The sequence below is a fragment of the Oncorhynchus tshawytscha genome, linkage group LG30 (assembly GCF_018296145.1).
Source record: "Oncorhynchus tshawytscha isolate Ot180627B linkage group LG30, Otsh_v2.0, whole genome shotgun sequence".
In the NCBI taxonomy this organism is placed as follows: domain Eukaryota; kingdom Metazoa; phylum Chordata; class Actinopteri; order Salmoniformes; family Salmonidae; genus Oncorhynchus; species Oncorhynchus tshawytscha.
This window is the reverse complement of record NC_056458.1, coordinates 37291668-37311695: the sequence shown is the minus strand read 5'-3', so window position 1 is coordinate 37311695 and position 20028 is coordinate 37291668. Positions and strand designations below refer to the sequence as shown.

Sequence of the window (20028 nt, the reverse complement as noted above, 5' to 3'; positions counted from 1 at the left end):
CAGGTCTGGGGAACGGGCGGGCCAGTCCATAGCATCAATGCCTTCCTCTTGCAGGAACTGCTGACACACTCCAGCCACATGAGGTCTAGCATTGTCTTGCATTAGGAGGAACCCAGGGCCAACCGCACCAGCATATGGTCTCACAAGGGGTCTGAGGATCTCATCTCGGTACCTAATGGCAGTCAGGCTACCACTGGCGAGCACATGGAGGGCTGTGCGGCCCCCCAAAGAAATGCCACCCCACACCATGACTGACCCACCGCCAAACCGGTCATGCTGGAGGATGTTGCAGGCAGCAGAACGTTCTCCACGGCATCTCCAGACTGTCACGTCTGTCACATGTGCTCAGTGTGAACCTGCTTTCATCTGTGAAGAGCACAGGGCGCTAGTGGTGAATTTGCCAATATTGGTGTTCTCTGGCAAATGCCAAACATCCTGCACGGTGTTGGGCTGTAAGCACAACCCCCACCTGTGGACGTTGGGCCCTCATACCACCCTCATGGAGTCTGTTTCTGACCGTTTGAGCAGACACATGCACATTTGTAGCCTGTTGGAGGTCATTTTCCAGGGCTCTGGCAGTACTCCTCCTGCTCATCCTTGCACAAAGGCGGAGGTAGCGGTCCTGCTGCTGGGTTGTTGCCCTCCTACGGCCTCCTCCACGTCTCCTGATGTACTGGCCTGTCTCCTGGTAGCGCCTCCATGCTCTGGACACTACGCTGACAGACACAGCAAACCTTCTTGCCACAGCTCCCATTGATGTGCCATCCTGGATGAGCTGCACTACCTGAGCCACTTGTGTGGGTTGTAGACTCTGTCTCATGCTACCACTAGAGTGAAAGCACTGCCAGCATTCAAAATTGACCAAAACATCAGCCAGGAAGCATAGGAACTGAGAAGTGGTCTGTGGTTATCACCTGCAGAACCACTCCTTTATTGGGGGTGTCTTGCTAATTGCCTATAATTTCCACCTGTTGTCTATTCCATTTGCACAACAGCATGTGAAATTTATTGTCAATCAGTGTTGTTTCCTAAGTGGACATTTTGATTTCACAGAAGTGTGATTGACTTGGAGTTACATTGTGTTGTTTAAGTGTTCCCTTTATTTTTTTGAGCAGTGTATATATATTTTTTTATACTACATTATTATTGATTACTGCATTGTTGGTTTAGAGCTTGCAAGAAACATTTCACTCTACTGCATGTGACATTACAAGTTTAAACTTGTAAGCTAGCTTGAAAATACTAAATAAAATGTATCGGTCACATACACATGGTTAGCAGATGTTAATGCGAGTGTAGCGAAATACTTGTGCTTCTAGTTCCAACAGTGCAGTAATATCTAACAAATAATATAACTACAGTGGGGCAAAAAAGTATTTAGTCAGCCACCAATTGTGCAAGTTCTCCCACTTAAAAAGATGAGAGAGGCCTGTAATTTTCATCATAGGTACACTTCAACTGGCTAGGCCACTCCAGGACCTTGAAATGCTTCTTACGAAGCCACTCCTTCGTTGCCCGGGCAGTGTGTTTGGGATCATTGTCATGCTGAAAGACCCAGCCACGTTTCATCTTCAATGCCCTTGCTGATGGAAGGAGGTTTTCACTCAAAATCTCAGGATACATGGCCCCATTAATTCTTTCCTTTACACGGATCAGTCGTCCTGGTCCCTTTGCAGAAAAACAGCCCCAAAGCATGATGTTTCCACCCCCATGCTTCACAGTAGGTATGGTGTTCTTTGGATGCAACTCAGCATTCTTTGTCCTCCAAACACAACGAGTTGAGTTTTTACCAAAAAGTTCTATTTTGGTTTCATCTGACCATATGACATTCTCCCAATCTTCTTCTGGATCATCCAAATGCTCTCTTGCAAACTTCAGACGGGCCTGGACATGTACTGGCTTAAGCAGGGGGACACGTCTGGCACTGCAGGATTTGAGTCCCTGGCGGCGTGGTGTGTTACTGATGGTAGGCTTTGTTACTTTGGTCCCAGCTCTCTGCAGGTCATTCACTAGGTCCCCCTGTGTGGTTCTGGGATTTTTGCTCACCGTTCCTGTGATCATTTTGACCCCACAGGGTGAGAGGTGTAGCTTGTGTAGAAGCTAGCTCGATGCTTCCCTGCCTGACTCTGGCTGTCTGCCTCCCTCCCTGCCTGACTGTCTCCCTCCCTCCCTCCCTGTCTGCCTCCCTCCCTGCCTGACTGTCTCCCTCCCTCCCTCCCTGACTGTCTCCCTCCCTCCCTCCCTGTCTGCCTCCCTGTCTGCCTGTCTGCCTCCCTCCCTGTCTGTCTGCCTCCCCCTGGCTGTCTGTCTTTCTGCCTCCCTCCCTGACTGTCTGTCTGTCACCCTGACTGTCTGTCTCCCCCCTCCCTCTCTGTCTTTCTGCCTCCCTGACTGTCTGTCTGTCTGCCTCCCTGTCTGCCTCCCTGCCTGTCTTTCAACCTGTCTGCCTGCCTGCCTCTTTAGCTTCCTCATCAATGGGACAGATACAGGGAAGCTAGCTCTCTGCTGAATTTCTTCACACTGCAGTGTTTTAGCAACAAAAAAGGAGAGGGCGGGGGACAGGAGGAGGAGGTGGAAGCAAAGGTTGGGGGAGCTGTGAGACCTGAAGCAAGGTCCTGGCATGGTGCCAGCCCTGCTCTGTGCAGCCAGCAGCCTCCCAGCCTTCTCTTCCCTCTTCTGGCTCGCAATTGAGTCAGTGGAAAATGTGAATGAAAACAATCCCCCAACACAAACTGCTCAACCCCCCCCCAAGAGGGATTATTATGAGTCTCTTTATTTTTTACGAGTGTGCACATTTGTGTAAGGGGAAAGGATGGCAAGAAAGGGGGGTTGTGATTTAGTTTCTGTGTAGGGTAACTGCCAGAGTTTTGGGGAAGATGAAAATAAAACAAATGGGGTGGAAACAGAAAGGATAATAATAGTAAACGCAGTAAGACTAAAACCCTAGCCGGCTAGACTGATTCTTTGTAGTAAAGGGGCACTGGAATATGGCTGTTAAGGCTCAGCCATATCCATGACAACACGCTTGGCGTTCCTGGGCAGACCTCATAGGCATCTGAAGGAATCACAAAATGGCAGCACACATAAGGGCTCTGGTTAATCCACTGTGCCTGACGACTTAGGGCAGAGAAGCAGCTTTCTGTCAGATTTTATCCAGTGCCTTTTGGACGATTTTTTAAATGCATTTGACGACTAAATAAGCCCCACATTCTGAAAGGTTTAGGCTACTGTAGTAGTCAATGTGTTATAAATTCTGTGTCTGTTCACTCAAAGTGAATGTCCAACATTAACATCTCAAGTGCAAAGAGTAATTTTTTACATTTCCTGATTGTTCTAAGAAATATTGAAATGACTCGAGGTCCACTTGACCCCCTCTGATGTCATTCTGTTATCAGAGCAAGTATTTTCACTTGGACTGAGTCCTAAATGGCACCCTATTCTCTACCTACATAGTGCACTACTTTTTACCAGAGCCCAATGCACTCTAGTCAAAACTAGTGCACTGTGTAGGTAGGGAATATGGTGCCATTAGGGACAGACCCGTGGGTCTTTCATCATTTGTTTTACTGGAATATTTCCTATCAGATAGACTAACGGTCGACTGAGAGGGTTGCTATGACTCACGTCAAACTACGTGTTGTTTATCTGTCTTGGGGACTTTTCTTTACTTAAAGAGAAATTCCACCTCTTTTCAATCTCATTTTCATAATCTCCAGCACAATACCAGTGTCAACATAATGTGAAAACTACGCATTTCTCAGTTTTGTAGAACAAATATAGAAAGTCAAAAAGTTATATGCGATGATGTCATCAAAAGCAAACCCCCCAAAAAAAAAAAAACTGTAACTTTATCACTGCCAGACACAATGTTTCCTCATTGAAGTACATGGGTATCCAGCATGTCAAAGTACCGAGGCGAGGGGCGCACATCCATAGACTTCTGTTGCAGACTGAATACTACTGGATATTCCCATTGGAAACCATGTCTCCAAATGGACTTAATGAGGACGTTCCCAATAGCCATTTCCTGTGAACGCCATCTGATTCATTTGTTATAATGACAACCACGGTTGGGTATTGTCACATACTTTTTGTCTACCTGATATGAATGGCTATACAGTTTATGCAATTTATGCTGTATATAGACTGCCCTAACCTGACGAAGATCCTTGTGTGATCTAAACCTTTGTTTGTTTGTTTGTGAATAAAGGTACACGGTGGAGCTTATAAGTGTGCAGGCTTTATTTCTTTCATAGCATCAAAAGTTGAAACATTTTAATAACAGTGATTTTCAAGCACTATGAGATTCATGGTGACGTGTGGAGCAAGAAAATATCCTTCTTCTGGCTAGAAACTTGTTGCAGGTTTTGAAAATAACTAACTTTTCCCCCTTACTTTTAATCCTACCCTGTGAGGTCACAGAGAAGCAATTTTTAGGACCTTATATTTTTAACCACAGATCACATGTAGACAGACACTGGTATGATGCTGGAGAAAAATGTGTTGAAAAGTGACGGAATTGCCCTTTAAAGCCCACTCATTTTCAGTTTCTGTCAGTTTGTATCTGTCAGTATATTTTTTGATCAGATCGTTCTCTATCGGTTTCTGTCTGACACAGACACACACACACAGGCCAGTCCCAGATATGGGTGCCCCTGGCACATCCGGGGTAGGAAGCCCCAGGGGAGTCTGGCCTGATTGTTCTGGTTGGCTGCTCTGTGGATGTAGGTGATGGTGGGAATGGGGTCGTTTGTGGATGAGGGGCAGGGTTTGGCCACAGTGGAACCCCTCACACAGCCTGGCAGAGTCGGCACAAGAGATTGAGAATGAGGTGCATGGGAAGAAAGGGGTCACTGAAACGTGTGGGAGGCAGGAGGGAGTTTAGGCACCTAGTGACAATGAGGCATGAAGAGATTTGAGATGGGGGGATTGGGGGAAATGATTGTGAGACAATGAAAAAATAAATAATGTAACCTTTATTTAACTAGGCAAGTCAGTTAAGAACAAATTCTTATTTACCATGACAGCCCACCCCGGTCAAACCCGGATGATGCTGGGCCAATTGTGCCCCACCCTATGGGACACCCAATCACGGCCGTATGTGATGCAGCCTTCATTCGAACCAGGTACTGCAGTGACGCCTCCTGCACTGAGATGCAGTGTCCTAGACCACTGCGCAACTCAGGAGCCCGAGTGGCGAACGAAAGCAGCGAAGGAGACTACCCACAGTGTTTTCTTACAAAGTTTCACCTTACTGTTACTGTTCAGTCTCTCAACCTTCGTTAGGACGTAGCTGAAACCTTGCAAGAAAACTGTCTCCACTTTTGCAATACCTAACAAACACCTACCAGTTTTTTGTCCTTTCTCTGTGAAAACAGATAGAGCAGAACATGAAACAGGATTCTGTGTGCCCCTGCCTGCCGGTGGCCCCGTCTGTCTGTGCCCCCACTGGGTTGAATAAAGCACGGTGCTGTTTATGTCCCTCTGATAAATGTCATTCACATCAGAAGTGTCGGGGAAAAACATATCATCCAGGAAGATGACAAACTTGTGGGTGGTGTTTTTGGTTGAGTCCCAAGTGTCACCCTATTCCTTATGTAGTGCACTACTTTTGACCAGGGTCTGTAAGGTCTCTCTCTCTCCACACTGACCCTTGCTGATTCTCACTCTTCCTCCCACCTTCTCAGTCATTAACACTCCTAACACACTGCCCCTCTTTCACACAGTAGCTCTCTTTCTCTCTCTGAGCCTCACGCAGACAGTACAGTAGCCACAAAATGCACACACCACAGATCCCCCAAGGCCAGTCAGTGTGCAATAAAACCCCAAACCACATCCCCTTGGGGTCTGGAGGGAAGGGTGTACTGTGAAAAATATGGAGGAGTTGAGAGTCAGAAGCCCTCCCTCGCTCCAAATAAATATTCCAAATGGCAAATAAGGATCAAAGCTTCCTCGGAAAGCTCTGAAGCCAGTCATATTATGTGAGGAATGTGCAAAGAACAAAATAAGTTATTACAGCTCTCTCAGCAGAGAGAATAGAGCACACTGCTGCTTTCACTCATTTGATTAGTTCAATTGATTGATGGTTGAAGGTTCTGAGTTGTCATTAAGAGGTCAACAAAAGGACATTTCAGGATTTCCTTAGGATAATTAGCGTATCATTGTATAATTTGTGATTTTTTTAAAATTATGTTTTGAAGTAAAAAGTAATTTCCGCAGATACATTTTGTAGTGAACTTGTGTTTGAAGATTGAACTTGTTGACCTTGTAGAATTAACGTGTGAGAACTGCTGTGTAGTTCTTGGAGGCCTGTGTTTGAACAAGTTTTGTGGAAAAAGTCATTTCTGTGTAGGCTGGAAATTGCCTGACTGTGAGTATTAGTAACAACCACAAAGTAAGTGATGTGAACACTACAGGTGTGCTACAGAAAATACAAAAAGCACAGAACTCAGGAAAAAAACATGGAATTGTTACATACTGACACGCACATGATGACCTGAAGTAGGACACAAGGTGAAATTAGAGGATTCGGCTATTTCCGTTTCTGACAAGTGTATAAAATCGAGCACACCTCCATGCAATCTCCATAGACAAACATTTGCAGTAGAATGGCCTTACTGAAGAGCTCAGTGACTTTCAACGTGCCACCATTTTAGGATGCCACCTTCCCAACAAATCAGTTTGTCAAATTTCAGCCCTGCTAGAGCTGCCCCGGTCAACTGTAAGTGCTGTTATTGTGAAATTGAAACGTCTAGGAGCAACAACGGCTCAGTCGTGATGTGGTAGGCCACACAAGCTCACAGAATGTGACTGCTGAGTACTGTCACGTAAAAATCACATAAAAATCGTCTGTCCTCGGTTGCAACACTCACTACCGAGTTCCAAACTGGGAGAAACGTCAGGACCAGAACTGTTTGTCTGGAGCTTCACGAAATGGGTATCCATGTCTGAGCATCCGCACACAAGCCTAAGATCACCATGCGCAATACTCAGTGGAAACGTGCAGTGGAAACCTGTTCTCTGTAGTGATGAATCCCGCTTCAACATCTGTCAGTCCGGCGGACAAATCTGGGTTTGGCAGATGCCAGGAGAACGCTACCTGCCCCAAATGAATAGTGGTGACTGTAAGGTTTGGTGGAGGAGGAATAATGGTCTGGGGCTGTTTTTCATAGTTCGGACCAAGGCCCCTTAGTTCCAGTGAAGGGAAATATTAACGCTACAGCATACAATGACATTCTAGACAATTCTTTGCTTCCAACTCTGTGGCAACAGTTTAGGGAAGGCCCTTTCCTGTTTCAGCATGACATTTCCCCGGTGCACAAAGCGAGGTCCATACAGAAATGGTTTGTCGAGATCGGTGTGGAAGAACTTGACTGGCCTGCACAGATCCCTGACCTCAACCCCATCGAACAGCTGTGGGATGAGTTGGAACGCCGACTGCGAGCCAGGCCTAATCGTCCAACATCAGTGCCCAACCTCACTAATGCTCATGTTGCTGAATGGAAGCCCCTGCAGCAATGTTCCAACATCTAGTGGAAAGCCTTCCCAGAAGAGTAGAGGCTGTTATAGCAGCAAAGAGAAGAACAACTCTATAGTAATACCCATGATTTTGGAATGAGATGATGGACGAGCACATACTTTTGGCCATGTAGTGTATGATGTTCCAAAAAATAATTTTCAAAATTTGTACAGAACCCCAAAAATCTCCCGTAAAGCTACTGACACATAAATTGGTTATATCTAATGGCCAACTGTGGGGATATGCTTTTGATTACCCGGCCTGTAGAGTGAAGCGCCACATCTTAGCCGAAGGAGAAGAATATACACAAACCTTAGAAGTGGAATACTGGAATGAGGACTGGGAGGTGTTTCGCAAGGTGGTGTCTCCTGATCTGGCGAATAGACTAAACGGTTGTTTATACATTGTACACGGGATACAAGACCAAGTGGGAAGGTCCACCTTCGCCCTCCTGCCCAACTCTCCCTCTTTCCCCCTCCTCTGTTTTCTCTCAGTCTTTGAACTCCCTCCCTCATTGTTTATGAGTATTAGTTGCAACCCACCTGGACAAAAGGAACACCGATGTGAGAATGCTGTTCATTGACTACAGCTCAGCGTTCAACACCATAGTACCCTCTAAGCTCATCACCAACTTAAGGATCCTGGGACTAAACACCTCCCTCTGCAACTGGATCCTGGACTTCCTGACAGGCCGCCCACAGGTGGTGAGGGTAGGTAGCAACACAACTGCCACGCTGATCCTCAACACTGGAGCTCCCCAGGGGTGCGTGCTCAGTCCCCTTCTGTCCTCCCTGTTCACCCACGACTGCACGGCCAGGCACGACTCCAAAACCATCATTAAATTTGCTGACGACAAAACAGTGGTAGGCCTGATCACCGACAATGATGAGACAGCCTATAGGGAGGAGGTCAGAGACCTGGCCGGGTGGTGCCAGAATAACAACCTATCCCTCAACGTAACCAAGACTAAGGAGATGACACCACGTCGTCTACAGTCAGCCATAGAAACTCCACGTCGTCTACAGTCAGACTTAGAAACTCCATGTCGTCTACAGTCAGCCATAGAAACTCCACGTCGTCTACAGTCAGCTAGTGAGAGAGACAAAGGAAGCCGCATCAGATTAGTCACCTTCTGCCTGCATCTCTGCAAGATCCAGTACGAGTCTGTTTCCAGTCACCACTTTAGACAATCCTTCCAGCTTTGAACACCTTTAGGCTGGCCGGCTTCCTGCCTGGAGATGTGATTGTAGGGTGGGGGGCGACGGACAGTAGAAGGGGCTTATCTAATGAAAAGATAACAAGCGAAATCGGGCACAGCAACACTGTATAAAAATGTATGAAATGAGTGCCCTCACAAATGTAAACCACCCACATTTGATCGTTGCCAGTTCTTAGAAAAAACAGCGATGAAGATCAGAGTGTGCGGTAGTGGAGGGAGGCAGCAGGCTGCTAGCAGGCAGCATTAAGGCATCTGTCTGGGAGGCAGCAGTAAGGCATCTGTCTGGGAGGCAGCAGTAAGGCATCTGTCTGGCAGGCAGCAATAAAGCATCAGTCTGGGAGGCAGCAGTAAGGCATCTGTCTGGCAGGCAGCAATAAAGCATCAGTCTGGCAGGCAGCAGTAAGGCATCAGTCTGGGAGGCACCAGTAAGGCATCTGTCTGGCAGGCAGCAGTAAGGCATCAGTCTGGGAGGCAGCAGTAAGGCATCTGTCTGGGAGGCAGCAGTAAGGCATCTGTCTGGGAGGCAGCAGTAAGGCATCAGTCTGGGAGGCAGCAGTAAGGCATCAGTCTGGGAGGCAGCAGTAAGGCATCAGTCTGGGAGGCAGCAGTAAGGCATCTGTCTGGGAGGCAGCAGTAAGGCATCTGTCTGGGAGGCAGCAGTAAGGCATCTGTCTGGGAGGCAGCAGTAAGGCATCTGTCTGGGAGGCAGCAGTAAGGCATCTGTCTGGGAGGCAGCAGTAAGGCATCAGTCTGGAAGGCAGCAGTAAGGCATCAGTCTGGGGGCAGCAGTAAGGCATCAGTCTGGGAGGCAGCAGGAAGGCATCAGTCTGGGAGGCAGCAGTAAGTCATCAGTCTGGGAGGCAGCATCAGTCTGGGAGGCAGCATCAGTCTGGGGGCAGCAGTAAGGCATCAGTCTGGGAGGCAGCAGTAAGGCATCAGTCTGGGAGGCAGCAGTAAGGCATCAGTCTGGGAGGCAGCAGGAAGGCATCAGTCTGGGAGGCAGCAGGAAGGCATCAGTCTGGGAGGCAGCAGGAAGGCATCAGTCTGGGAGGCAGCAGGAAGGCATCAGTCTGGGAGGCAGCAGGAAGGCATCAGTCTGGGAGGCAGCAGGAAGGCATCAGTCTGGGAGGCAGCAGGAAGGCATCAGTCTGGGAGGCAGCAGGAAGGCATCAGTCTGGGAGGCAGCAGGAAGGCATCAGTCTGGGAGGCAGCAGGAAGGCATCTGTCTGGGGGGCAGCAGGAAGGCATCTGTCTGGGGATTTTTCAGGCCTTACATTATTTGCATGGTTTTACATCAGACGTGTCGGCCAGGGAAGGGGGAGGCAGTGTGGAGAGCACAGTGTGTGTGCGTCCCAGATGGCACCCTATTCCCGATAGTGCGCACTGCTTTTGACCAGAGCTCATAGGGAATATGATGCCATTCGGAACTCAGTGTGACTGTGTAAACACCCAGTACACTACCCAGCCTTCGATGCAGTGAGGCAGGAGCTGTGGTGATGAGGTTGATGACCTATTTAAGATTAGAGACAGAGAGAGGCAGAGTCTGGCAGGAAGCATAGCGGTTAAGAGCGTTGGGCCAGTATCCGAAAGGTCGCTGGTTTGAATCCCCGGGCCGACTTGGTGAAAAATCGCTGTGCCCTTGAGCAAGGCACTTAACTCAAATTGCTCCTTTTAGTTACTCTGGATAAGAGCATCTGCTAAATGACTAAAATGTTAAATGTACAATTATCACACCACATCCTTTCACTCAAAGGTCATGATTTAATTACCAGGTGGAGGAGGTGACGAGGTGTTTGGCGTGCATGAAAGAGTGTGTGTGTTTGTGTGCGCACTGATAGAACTGGAAAACCCCCGTGGGCTGGTTTGGGAACGTGTGTGTGTGTGTGTGTGTGTGTGTGTGTGTGTGTGTGTGTGTGTGTGTGTGTGTGTGTGTGTGTGGAGGGAGATCTGTACAGAAATCTTTACAGGCTCCCCTTCCAGTAGGTCTTCCTGAATACACAGTAAGAAGGACCTGAGGTGCCGGGAGGGAGGTGATGATGACTGCAGTTCTACTCTCTCTCTCTCTCTCTCTCTCCCCCCATGGTTCCCTGTGCACTACAAATACATCCCCGTGTCTGGACATACACAACACAGGGCCTGTGCATTGGACAGAGGACAGGGCGGGTTGTTAGGGCTGGTCCGTCGGGGTTGTTTACTGTAGGCAGGTCATCAGGGTGTCACTGGATGCATTCCAATTGGCACCCTATTCTCTATATAGTGCACTACTTTGGACTAGAGGGACCTGGTCAAAATTATTGCACTACAAGAAAATAGGGTGCCATTTGGGACGCATCCAGGGCCTGTGGCTAGGGAGGGTTGTTAGTGCTGGTCAATCAGGGTTGTCTGTCTAGGTCTGTCAGGAAGGTTGCCACTGTCTCAATGACACCCAAGTGATTATTTCAATGATGGCTCCTCAGAATGACACACTTACTGTGATGATGCTGCTGTGATGACCATCTGATGACTGTCGTAACCGGGGGTCTGTTTCTCGCTGTCTGATGCTTATCATGTCTGTGTTTGATATTTGTGTCTGCGCGTACGTGCATGTGTGTGCCTGTACCTGAATAAAGGAAGGATGATAAATGATGTATCCATGACTCACAAGTCCAAGCATCTGTTTGACCATATGTTTCTATCCTTAATGTACACATTTAACTGCTTACTGTACACCTTTCACTGTACACGTTTCACTAAATGTAAAATATTTCAGTTCATGAAAGTAAAAAAAAACAACATTATTTTTCTGTGTTGACAGGATGCTACCAGAGGTGGGGCGTATCCCATTCTACTGGCCAGGGCAGGGCCAGGGGTGTGAGCTGGGCCTGGGTCTGAGCCAGGGGGGCATGAAGACCACCAATGAGCCCCACAGCCGCTATGACCTGGATGACATAGACGTGTCCTGGCTGGAGCTGGTTAACCTGGAGTTCAGAGAACTGGGTAAGAGACTTCTTCTGAGTCCCAAATGGCACCCTATTCCCTATTCCGTAGTGCACTACTTTTGACCAGGGCTCATAGGGTTCTAGTAAAAGGTTGTGCACTATATAGGGGAATAGGGTTGTATTTGAGATGCAACCCTCAAATCAACAACAGGACTTTATTAGCCTTTTGTTTTGTGAAGTCTGTTAATTTGAGCATTTAGGCTAGAACATGATGCAAGAGCTACTAAAACAACGTGGTTTATTCTCACTCACTCACTCACTCACTCACTCACTCACTCACTCACTCACTCACTCACTCACTCACTCATTCATCCCTATGCCATCTGCTTGAGGTAAAAAATGCTTTCCCCTAGGTTTGTTTACTCTCCTTCTATCAGCATTCTACATGCTGTTCTATGACAATGTTATTACAGTTTGACCATGTTACCACAGTATGACTGTACCACCTTGACTCCTATGTGTCACTCTGCCTCATCAATACTTCAAACTGCAGGCTCACACACACAGTATTCCTCAATCCAACTTCACTACTCCACAACTCTGTTTAATTGACCCCACATGTCTGACCTATGATCCAACCGTCAGTTTTGGGGGTCAGAAGGGTGCACCTCTCCATTCTTTATGTCCACACAGAGGGATTTTCCCACTGTTGCATCCTGGGTCTCTGCCAGTCACCAAACCAGTCTCTGTCTATCTGGCCTAGACAACTGACAAGTGCTGACCCTCAAGATCTGTCTCTCCACATCGCAGATCCACTTTATTTACAATCTGATCTTGCGTTTATAGATTAGAAAAAGAATTGCATTTTAAAATCCCTCAGGCCCGGGTTTATTTACTATGCTTTTTAAAAGATTATGAAATCCCCCCCAATGTACGTTCAGTGTGTTCCAGCTGAAATGAGTTGCTTCTCATAACCCCAATGGCTAGACTAAACAACCACTTGATTGTTGCTGGGTTATGAGGTCACCTTGCAACACTGATAGGCTGAGATAGAAAAGATGAAGAGAATGCCTTCTTTCAATCTCTCTCTCATGTTTTCTCCCTCTACCAACATCCCTCTCCATTTACTTCTAGCTCTCATTCTCTCAGACACAGTTATGCATGTACATGCAAATGTTACGACTGAAATGTTTGTTCCTCTAGCCTCTCCCTATTTACAAGATGTAAATGTCAGAGGCTCAGAAGTTAACGGATAACTAAACTCAGCTTCCTACTGGTTTGCTTTAAAAAATAAAAAAAAATCTGTCTTTAATCCCCGAAGACCGTATGTACAGTGCTGTGAAATAGTATTTGTCCCCTTTCTAATTTTCTGAACTTCTGCATATTTTTGATACTGGATGTTTTTTTCACACCTTTATTTAACCAAGTAGGAGAGTTGAGAACAAGTTCTCATTTACAACTGCGACCTGGCCAAGATAAAGCAAAGCAAAACAACAACACAATAGAAAAATCTGTATACAGTGTGTGCAAATGAAGTAAGGAGGTAAGGCAATAAATAGGCCAATAGTGGCGAAGTAGTTGAATTAACACTGGAGTGATATATGTGCAGATGAGGATGTGCAAGTTGAAATACTGGTGTGCAAAAGAGCATAAAAACAACAACAAATATGGTGATGAGGTAGGTAGTTGGTTGGATGGGCTATTTATAGAGGAGCTGTGTACAGCTGCAGCGATCGGTAAGCTGCTCTGACAGCTGACGCTTAAAGTTAGTGAGGGAACTATAAGTCTCCAATTTAAGTGATTTTTGCAATTCGTTCCAATCATTGGCAGCAGAGACCTGGAATGAAAGGCGGCCAAAGTAAGTGTTGGCTTTGGGGATGACCCGTGAAATATATCTGCTGGAGCGTGTGCTACGGGTGGGTTTTGCAATGGTGACCAGTGAGCTGAGATAAGGTGAAGCTATACCTAGCAAAGACTTACAGATGACCTGGAGCCAGTGGGTTTGGCGATGAATATGTTGCGAGTTTCAGCCAAAGAGAGCATACAAGTCGCAGTGGTGGGTAGTATATGGGGCTTTGGTGACAAAACGGATGGCACTGTGATAGACTGCATCCAATTTGCTGAGTAGAGTGTTGGAGGCTAATTTGTAAATGACATCGCCGAATTCAAGGATCGGTAGGATGGTCAGCTTCACGAGGGGAAGTTTGGCAGCATGGTGAAGGAGGCTTTGTTGCGAAATAGGAAGCCAATTCTAGATTTAACTTTGGATTGGAGATGCTTAACGTGAGTCTGGAAGTAGAGTTTACAGTCTAGCCAGGCACCAAGGTATTTATAGTTGTCCACATATTCTAGGTCAGAACCGTCCAGAGTAGTGATGCTAGTCGGGCGGGCGGGTGCGTTCAGCGATTTACTAGCATTTAAGAGCAGTTGGAGGCCGCATTGATGCTCATTTGGAGGTTTGTTAACACAGTGTCCAAAGAAGGGCCAGATGTATACAGAATGGTGTTGTCTGCGTAGAGGTGGATCAAAGAATCACCCGTAGCAAGAGCGACATCATAGATATATACAGAGAAAATAGTTGTCCCGAGAATTGAACCCTGTGGCACCCTCATAGAGACTGCCAGACGTCCGGACAACAGGCCCTCCGATTTGACACACTGAACTCTATCAGAAAAGTAGTTGGTGAACTAGGCGTGGCAGTCATTAGAGAAACCAGGGCAGTTGAGTCTGCCGATAAGAATACGGTGATTGACAGAGTCAAATGCCTTGGCCAGGTCGATGAAGACGGCTGCACAGTACTGTCTTTTATCGATGGCGGTTATGATATCGTTTAGGACCTTGAGCGTGACTGAGGTGCACCCGTGACCAGCTTGGAAACCAGATTACACAGTGGAGAAGGTACGGTGGGATTCGAAATGGTCCGTGATCTGTTTGTTCACTTGGCTTTTGAAGACTAGAAAGGCAGGGCAGTGTCTCCCCCTTTGAAGAGGGTGATGACCGCAGCTGCTTTCCAATCTTTAGGAATCTCAGACAATACGAAAGAGAGGTTGAACAGGCTAGTAATAGGGGTTGCAACAATGGCGGCGGATAATTTTAGGAAGAGAGGGTCCAGATTGTCTAGCCTAGCTGATTTGTAGGGATCCAGATTTTGCAGCTCTTTCAGAACATCAGCTGTCTGGATTTGGGTGAAGGAGAAGCAGAGGGGGCTTGGGTGAGTTGCTGCAGGGGATGCAGAGCTGTTGGCCGGGGTTGGGGTAGCCAGGTGGAAAGCATGAACAGCCGTAGAGAAATGCTTATTGAAATTCTCGATTATCGTGTATTTATCAGTAGGAACAGTGTTTCCTAGTGCTCTTATTCTCCATGGACAGTGTCCCAAAACGTTTTTAATTAGTGCTGCAGGTTGCACATTTCTGCTTGAAAAAGCTAGCCTTTTCTTTCCTATCTGACTGTGTGTATTGGTTCCTGACTACTTCCCTGAATATTTGCATATTGCAGGGTCTATTCGATGCTAGTGCAGTTTTGTGCTGGTCAAGGGCAGTCAAGTCTGGAGTGAATTGAGGGTTATATCTGTTCTTAAAGAACAACCAGGCATCCTCTACTGACAGGATGAGGTCAATATCCTTCCAGGATACCCGGGCCAGGTTGATCAGAAAGGCCTGCTCGCTGAAGTGTTTTAGCGAGCGTTTGACAGTGAGGAGGGGTGGTCGTTTGACCTCGGACCCAGAGCGGATGCAGGCAATGAGGCAGTGATAGCTGAGATCCTGGTTGAGGACAGCAGAGGTGCATTTAGAGGGCAAGTTGGTCAGGATGATATCTACGAGGGTGCCCATGTTTCCGGATTTGGGGTTGTACCTGGTAGGTTTTTTGATAATTTGTTTGAGCTTAAGGGCATCCAGCTTAGATTGTAGGACGGCCGGGGTGTTAAGCATATCCCAATTTTGGTCACCTAGCACCTAGCGAACTCTGGCAATCGATTCACATATGGTGTCCAGGGCACAGCTGGGAGCTGAGGGGGTCTATAACAAGCGGCAACAGTGAGGGACTTATTTCTGGAGAGATGGTTCTTTAAAAGTAGAAGTTTGAACTGTTTGGGCATAGACCTGGATAGTATGACAGAACTCTGCAGGCTATCTCTACAGTAGATTGCAATTCCTCCCCCTTTAGCAGTTCTGTCTTGACGGAAAATGTTGTAATTGGGGATGGAAATTTCTGATTTTTTTGGTGGCCTTCCTAAGCCAGGATTCAGAAATGGCTAGGGCATCAGAATCAGGAGGATAAAATTATCGTCAGATTTGACAAATGAATCACGAGGGAGAGCTTTGTATGCATCTCTGTGTGTGGAGTAAAGGTGGTCCAGAGTTTTTTTCCCCTCTGGTTGCACATTTAACATGCTGAAAGAAATTTGATAAGACGGATTTAAGTTTCCCTGCATTAAAGTCCCCGGCTACTAGGAGCGCCTCCTCTGGGTGAGTGTTTTCCTGTTTGCTTATGGCGGAATACAGCTCATTGAGTGCGGTCTTAGTGCCAGCATCAGTCTGTGGTGGTATGTAGACAGCTATGAAAAATACAGATGAATACTCTCTAGGTAGACAGTGTGGTCTACAGCTTATCATGAGATACTCTACCTCATGCGAGCCAAACCTCGAGACTTTCTTAGATATCGTCCACAACTACAGGAAGCATTTGGTTGCAGTCATTGTAGCTGGCACAACCAGTTATTGAGTGTAAGGAGGCAAATACTTTTTCACACAGGGGAATTGGGTATTGCATAACTTTGTTATATAAATAAAATTAGTGTCTATTTTTTTGGTTGTTTGTAAAACTTAGGTTCCTTTTTATCTAATATTAGATTTTGGTTGAAGATCGGATATCATTAAGTACAAAAAATATACTAAATGTAATCCATGACAGGCCTTTTACCAGTACTTATAAGATTTTGGCTCATTTACACAGGCATCCCAATTCAGATCTTTGGCCCAATTTATTGCCAAATCATTTGATCTGATTGGTCAAAAGATAAGTTAAGTGGCAAAAGATCAGATTGCAGCCTTGTTCTGACACATTGACAGTTGCTTTTGTTTGTGGCAATTTGACGTACAAGATATATTTATTGCCAGGGTTTAATAGTACAAAATGTTCAGCAAACGAATGAGAAATGAAAGAGACACAGCGCAAGACACGTGTCAATCAGATATAGATTTCCATAGGTGATAAGGATTACAGCTAGCCATGTGACTAGCTGTGACTCTTAACTAGACGCTCTGTCCTTCTTTCCCAAACATAAAATAGACCGACTCTGACCCATGTCCCAACCCAGTGTCTGACACTGACCCACCTCTCTCTCCTTCCCTCCCTCCCTCAGCGCTGCCGGAGCTGGACGAGCTGACCATGGAGCGTGTGCTGGTGGAGCTGGAGAGCCAGTGTGAGGAGAACATGCAGCAGGCCATCGAGACGGAGGAGGGCCTGGGCATTGAGTACGACGAGGATGTGGTGTGTGACGTGTGCCGGTCCCCAGAGGGAGAGGATGGCAACGAGATGGTCTTCTGTGACAAGTGCAACATCTGCGTACATCAGGTACAGGGAGGGGTGGCGGTAGAGGTGGGATGTTTTGCTGGGTGAAGAGGACGGGACAAGTAGATGTTCTAGGGGTGTTAACAGTGTCTTCTCGTTGGAAGAGGGTGTAAGTGAATAGAGGGGAAAGTCCGTTGTTTTGGTCGTATTGAGGCTGTTTTGTTTGGGATCAGGGGGCGATTGGGGATGGTGGGATTTGTAGTTCTTTGGGGTCATGACAAGAAGGACAAAGGTGTTAATTGGGGATTGTTTATAGTTACGTGGAGAAACTGGATACTATACTCTTCTTCCTTTGACTCCTTACCTCCTTCAACTGTCAGATCTTACAGAAAATAGGCCATCATTGTAAATAAGAATTTGTTCTTAACTGACTTGTTAAATAAAAAATATCCCTTTTATTGAAATTAAAATAGTTTTTGACAATTATAAACAGTAAGAAAAATACATCCAAGAAATAGACCCATCGACCTCGTTTAAGTTTTTCAGACTGCTGTTTTTTTATTGGGTGTAATGGCGTTAATTGGTTTCACAATTCTCTGGCAGTCATACTCTGTCAACCTCCTCTGTTCAACGCTGTTTTGAAATGTTTGAAAATAGTTCCTCGTCCCTTTTTCCTTCCCCTGCCCTCCTCTTCTCTTTCTCCCCCCTCTCCCTCTTCTGCTCCATCTCCTCTCCTGTCTCCTCCCCTTTCTCCTGTCTCCTCCCCCTCTCCTGTCTCCTCCCCCTTTCTCCTGTCTCCTTCTCCTGTCTCCATCCCCTTTCTCCTGTCTCCATCCCCTTTCTCCTGTCTCCTCCCCCTCTCTGTCTCCTCCCCCTCTCTCGTCTCCTCTCTCTACTCCCTCTCCTCCGCCCTCTCCCTCTGCTCCTCTGTCTCCTTCCCCTCTCTCTCCTCTGTCTCCTCCCCCCTCTCATTCTCTTTCTCCTCCTCCTCCTCTCCTTTTCCTCCCTCACACCTCTGTCTCTCCCCAGGCATGTTATGGGATCCTGAAGGTCCCACAGGGGAGCTGGCTGTGCCGAACCTGTGCCCTAGGGGTGCAACCCAAATGCCTGCTGTGCCCCAAGAGAGGCGGAGCCCTGAAGCCCACCCGCAGTGGAACCAAGTGGGTCCATGTCAGCTGTGCCTTATGGATCCCCGAGGTGAGCCCACTGGACACACACACATATGTGCACCCCACACACATGCATACACAAATATGTAAACACACACATTATACACAGGGACTCACACTCAAGCACGCACACATACATGCAGTGCCTTCAGAAAGTATTCATTCCCCTTGACTTGTTCCACATTTTGTTGTGTTACCGCCTAAATTCAAAATGGATTAAATGTTGTTGTTTTTTCACCCATCTACACACAATAACCCATAATTACAAAGTGAATTTTTCGCAAATGTATTGAAAATGTATCACAGAAATATCTCATTTACATACAGTACCAGTCAAACGTTTGGACACACCTACTCATTCGAGGGTTTTTCTTTATGTGCAAAGCTGTCATCAAGGCAAAGGGTGACTACTTTGAAGAATCTCAAATATAAATATTTTGATTTGTTTAACACTTTTTTGGGGTTACAACATGATTCCATATGTGTTATTTCATAGTTTTGATGTCTTCACTATTATTCTACAATGTAGAAAATAGTTCAAAAAAAGAAAAACCCTTGAATGAGTAGGTTTGTCCAAGCTTCTGACACACCTGAGTCAATATATCTTAGAATCACCTTTGGCAGCGATTACAGCTGTGAGTCTTTCTGCATGAGTCTCTAAGAGCTCTGCACAACATGTGCATATTGTTCTTGAAAAAAAATCCTCAAAGCAAGACTCGGAAGTGCAAAATAAAGTATTTAACATTTTTTATTTAACCTTTATTTAACTAGGCAGGTCAGTTCAGAACAAATTCTTATTTACAATGACGGCCGACCCCGGCCAAACCCTCCCCTAACCCGGACGACTCTGGGCCAATTGTGCGCCTCCCTGTGGGACTCCCGATCACGGCCGGTTGTGATACAGCCCGGGATCGAACCCGGGTCTGTAGTGACGCCTCTAGACCGCTGCATCCCTTTTTTTGTACGTCTGACAAACACTTTCCATTGATTTGTTATATCACCCCAACATAACAAATCATTAATATAAACAAACGTAGTCTGTTCCACTTACTGAGTCTGGCTTTAAGCTCTGTCAAGCTGGTTGTTGTTCATTGCTAGATAGCCGTTTTCAAGTCTTGCCATAGAAGTCGATTTTAATTTAATTACATACAGTAGGGAGGAACTATTGGATATAAGACCAACGTCAACTCACCAACATTACGACCAGGAATACAATACGACTTTCCCGAAGCGGATCCTCTGTTTGGCCTAACACTCAGAACAATGGATTGGATCCCAAAACAACGGCGCCGTAGAAGGGGCAGACGGAGCGGTCTTCTGGTCAGGCTCTGTAGACGGGCACATCGCGCACAGCTCCCGAGCATACTACTCGCCAATGTCCAGTCTCTTGACAACAAGGTAGACGAAATCCGAGCAAGGGTAGCATTCCAGAGAGACATCAGAGACTGTAACGTTCTTTGTTTCACTGAAACATGGCTCACTCGAGACACACTATCTGAGTCGGTACAGCCACCTGGTTTCTTCACGCATCGCGCCGACAGAAACAAGCATCTCTCTGGTAAGAAGAAGGGCGGGGGTGTATGTCTTATGATTAATGAGTCGTGGTGTGATCATAACATCATACAGGAACTCAAGTCCTTTTGTTCACCTGACTTGGAATTCCTCACAATCAAATGCTGAACGCATTATCTA

The 20028-nt window shown here is 46.6% G+C and overlaps 1 protein-coding gene across 5 annotated transcripts in view; it reads left to right on the top strand.

The window, feature by feature from the left end:
* The window catches only part of LOC112246533 (protein Jade-1-like), a 225215-nt gene that overhangs the window by 109406 nt on the left and 95781 nt on the right, over nt 1-20028 (top strand). For all 5 annotated transcript variants that reach the window (XM_042309073.1, XM_042309074.1, XM_042309071.1 and 2 more), the window contains 3 exons: nt 11533-11714; nt 17019-17230; nt 18197-18364. In XM_042309073.1, coding sequence (XP_042165007.1) covers nt 11533-11714; nt 17019-17230; nt 18197-18364 — 562 coding nt within the window. The remainder of the gene's footprint in view (nt 1-11532; nt 11715-17018; nt 17231-18196; nt 18365-20028) is intronic.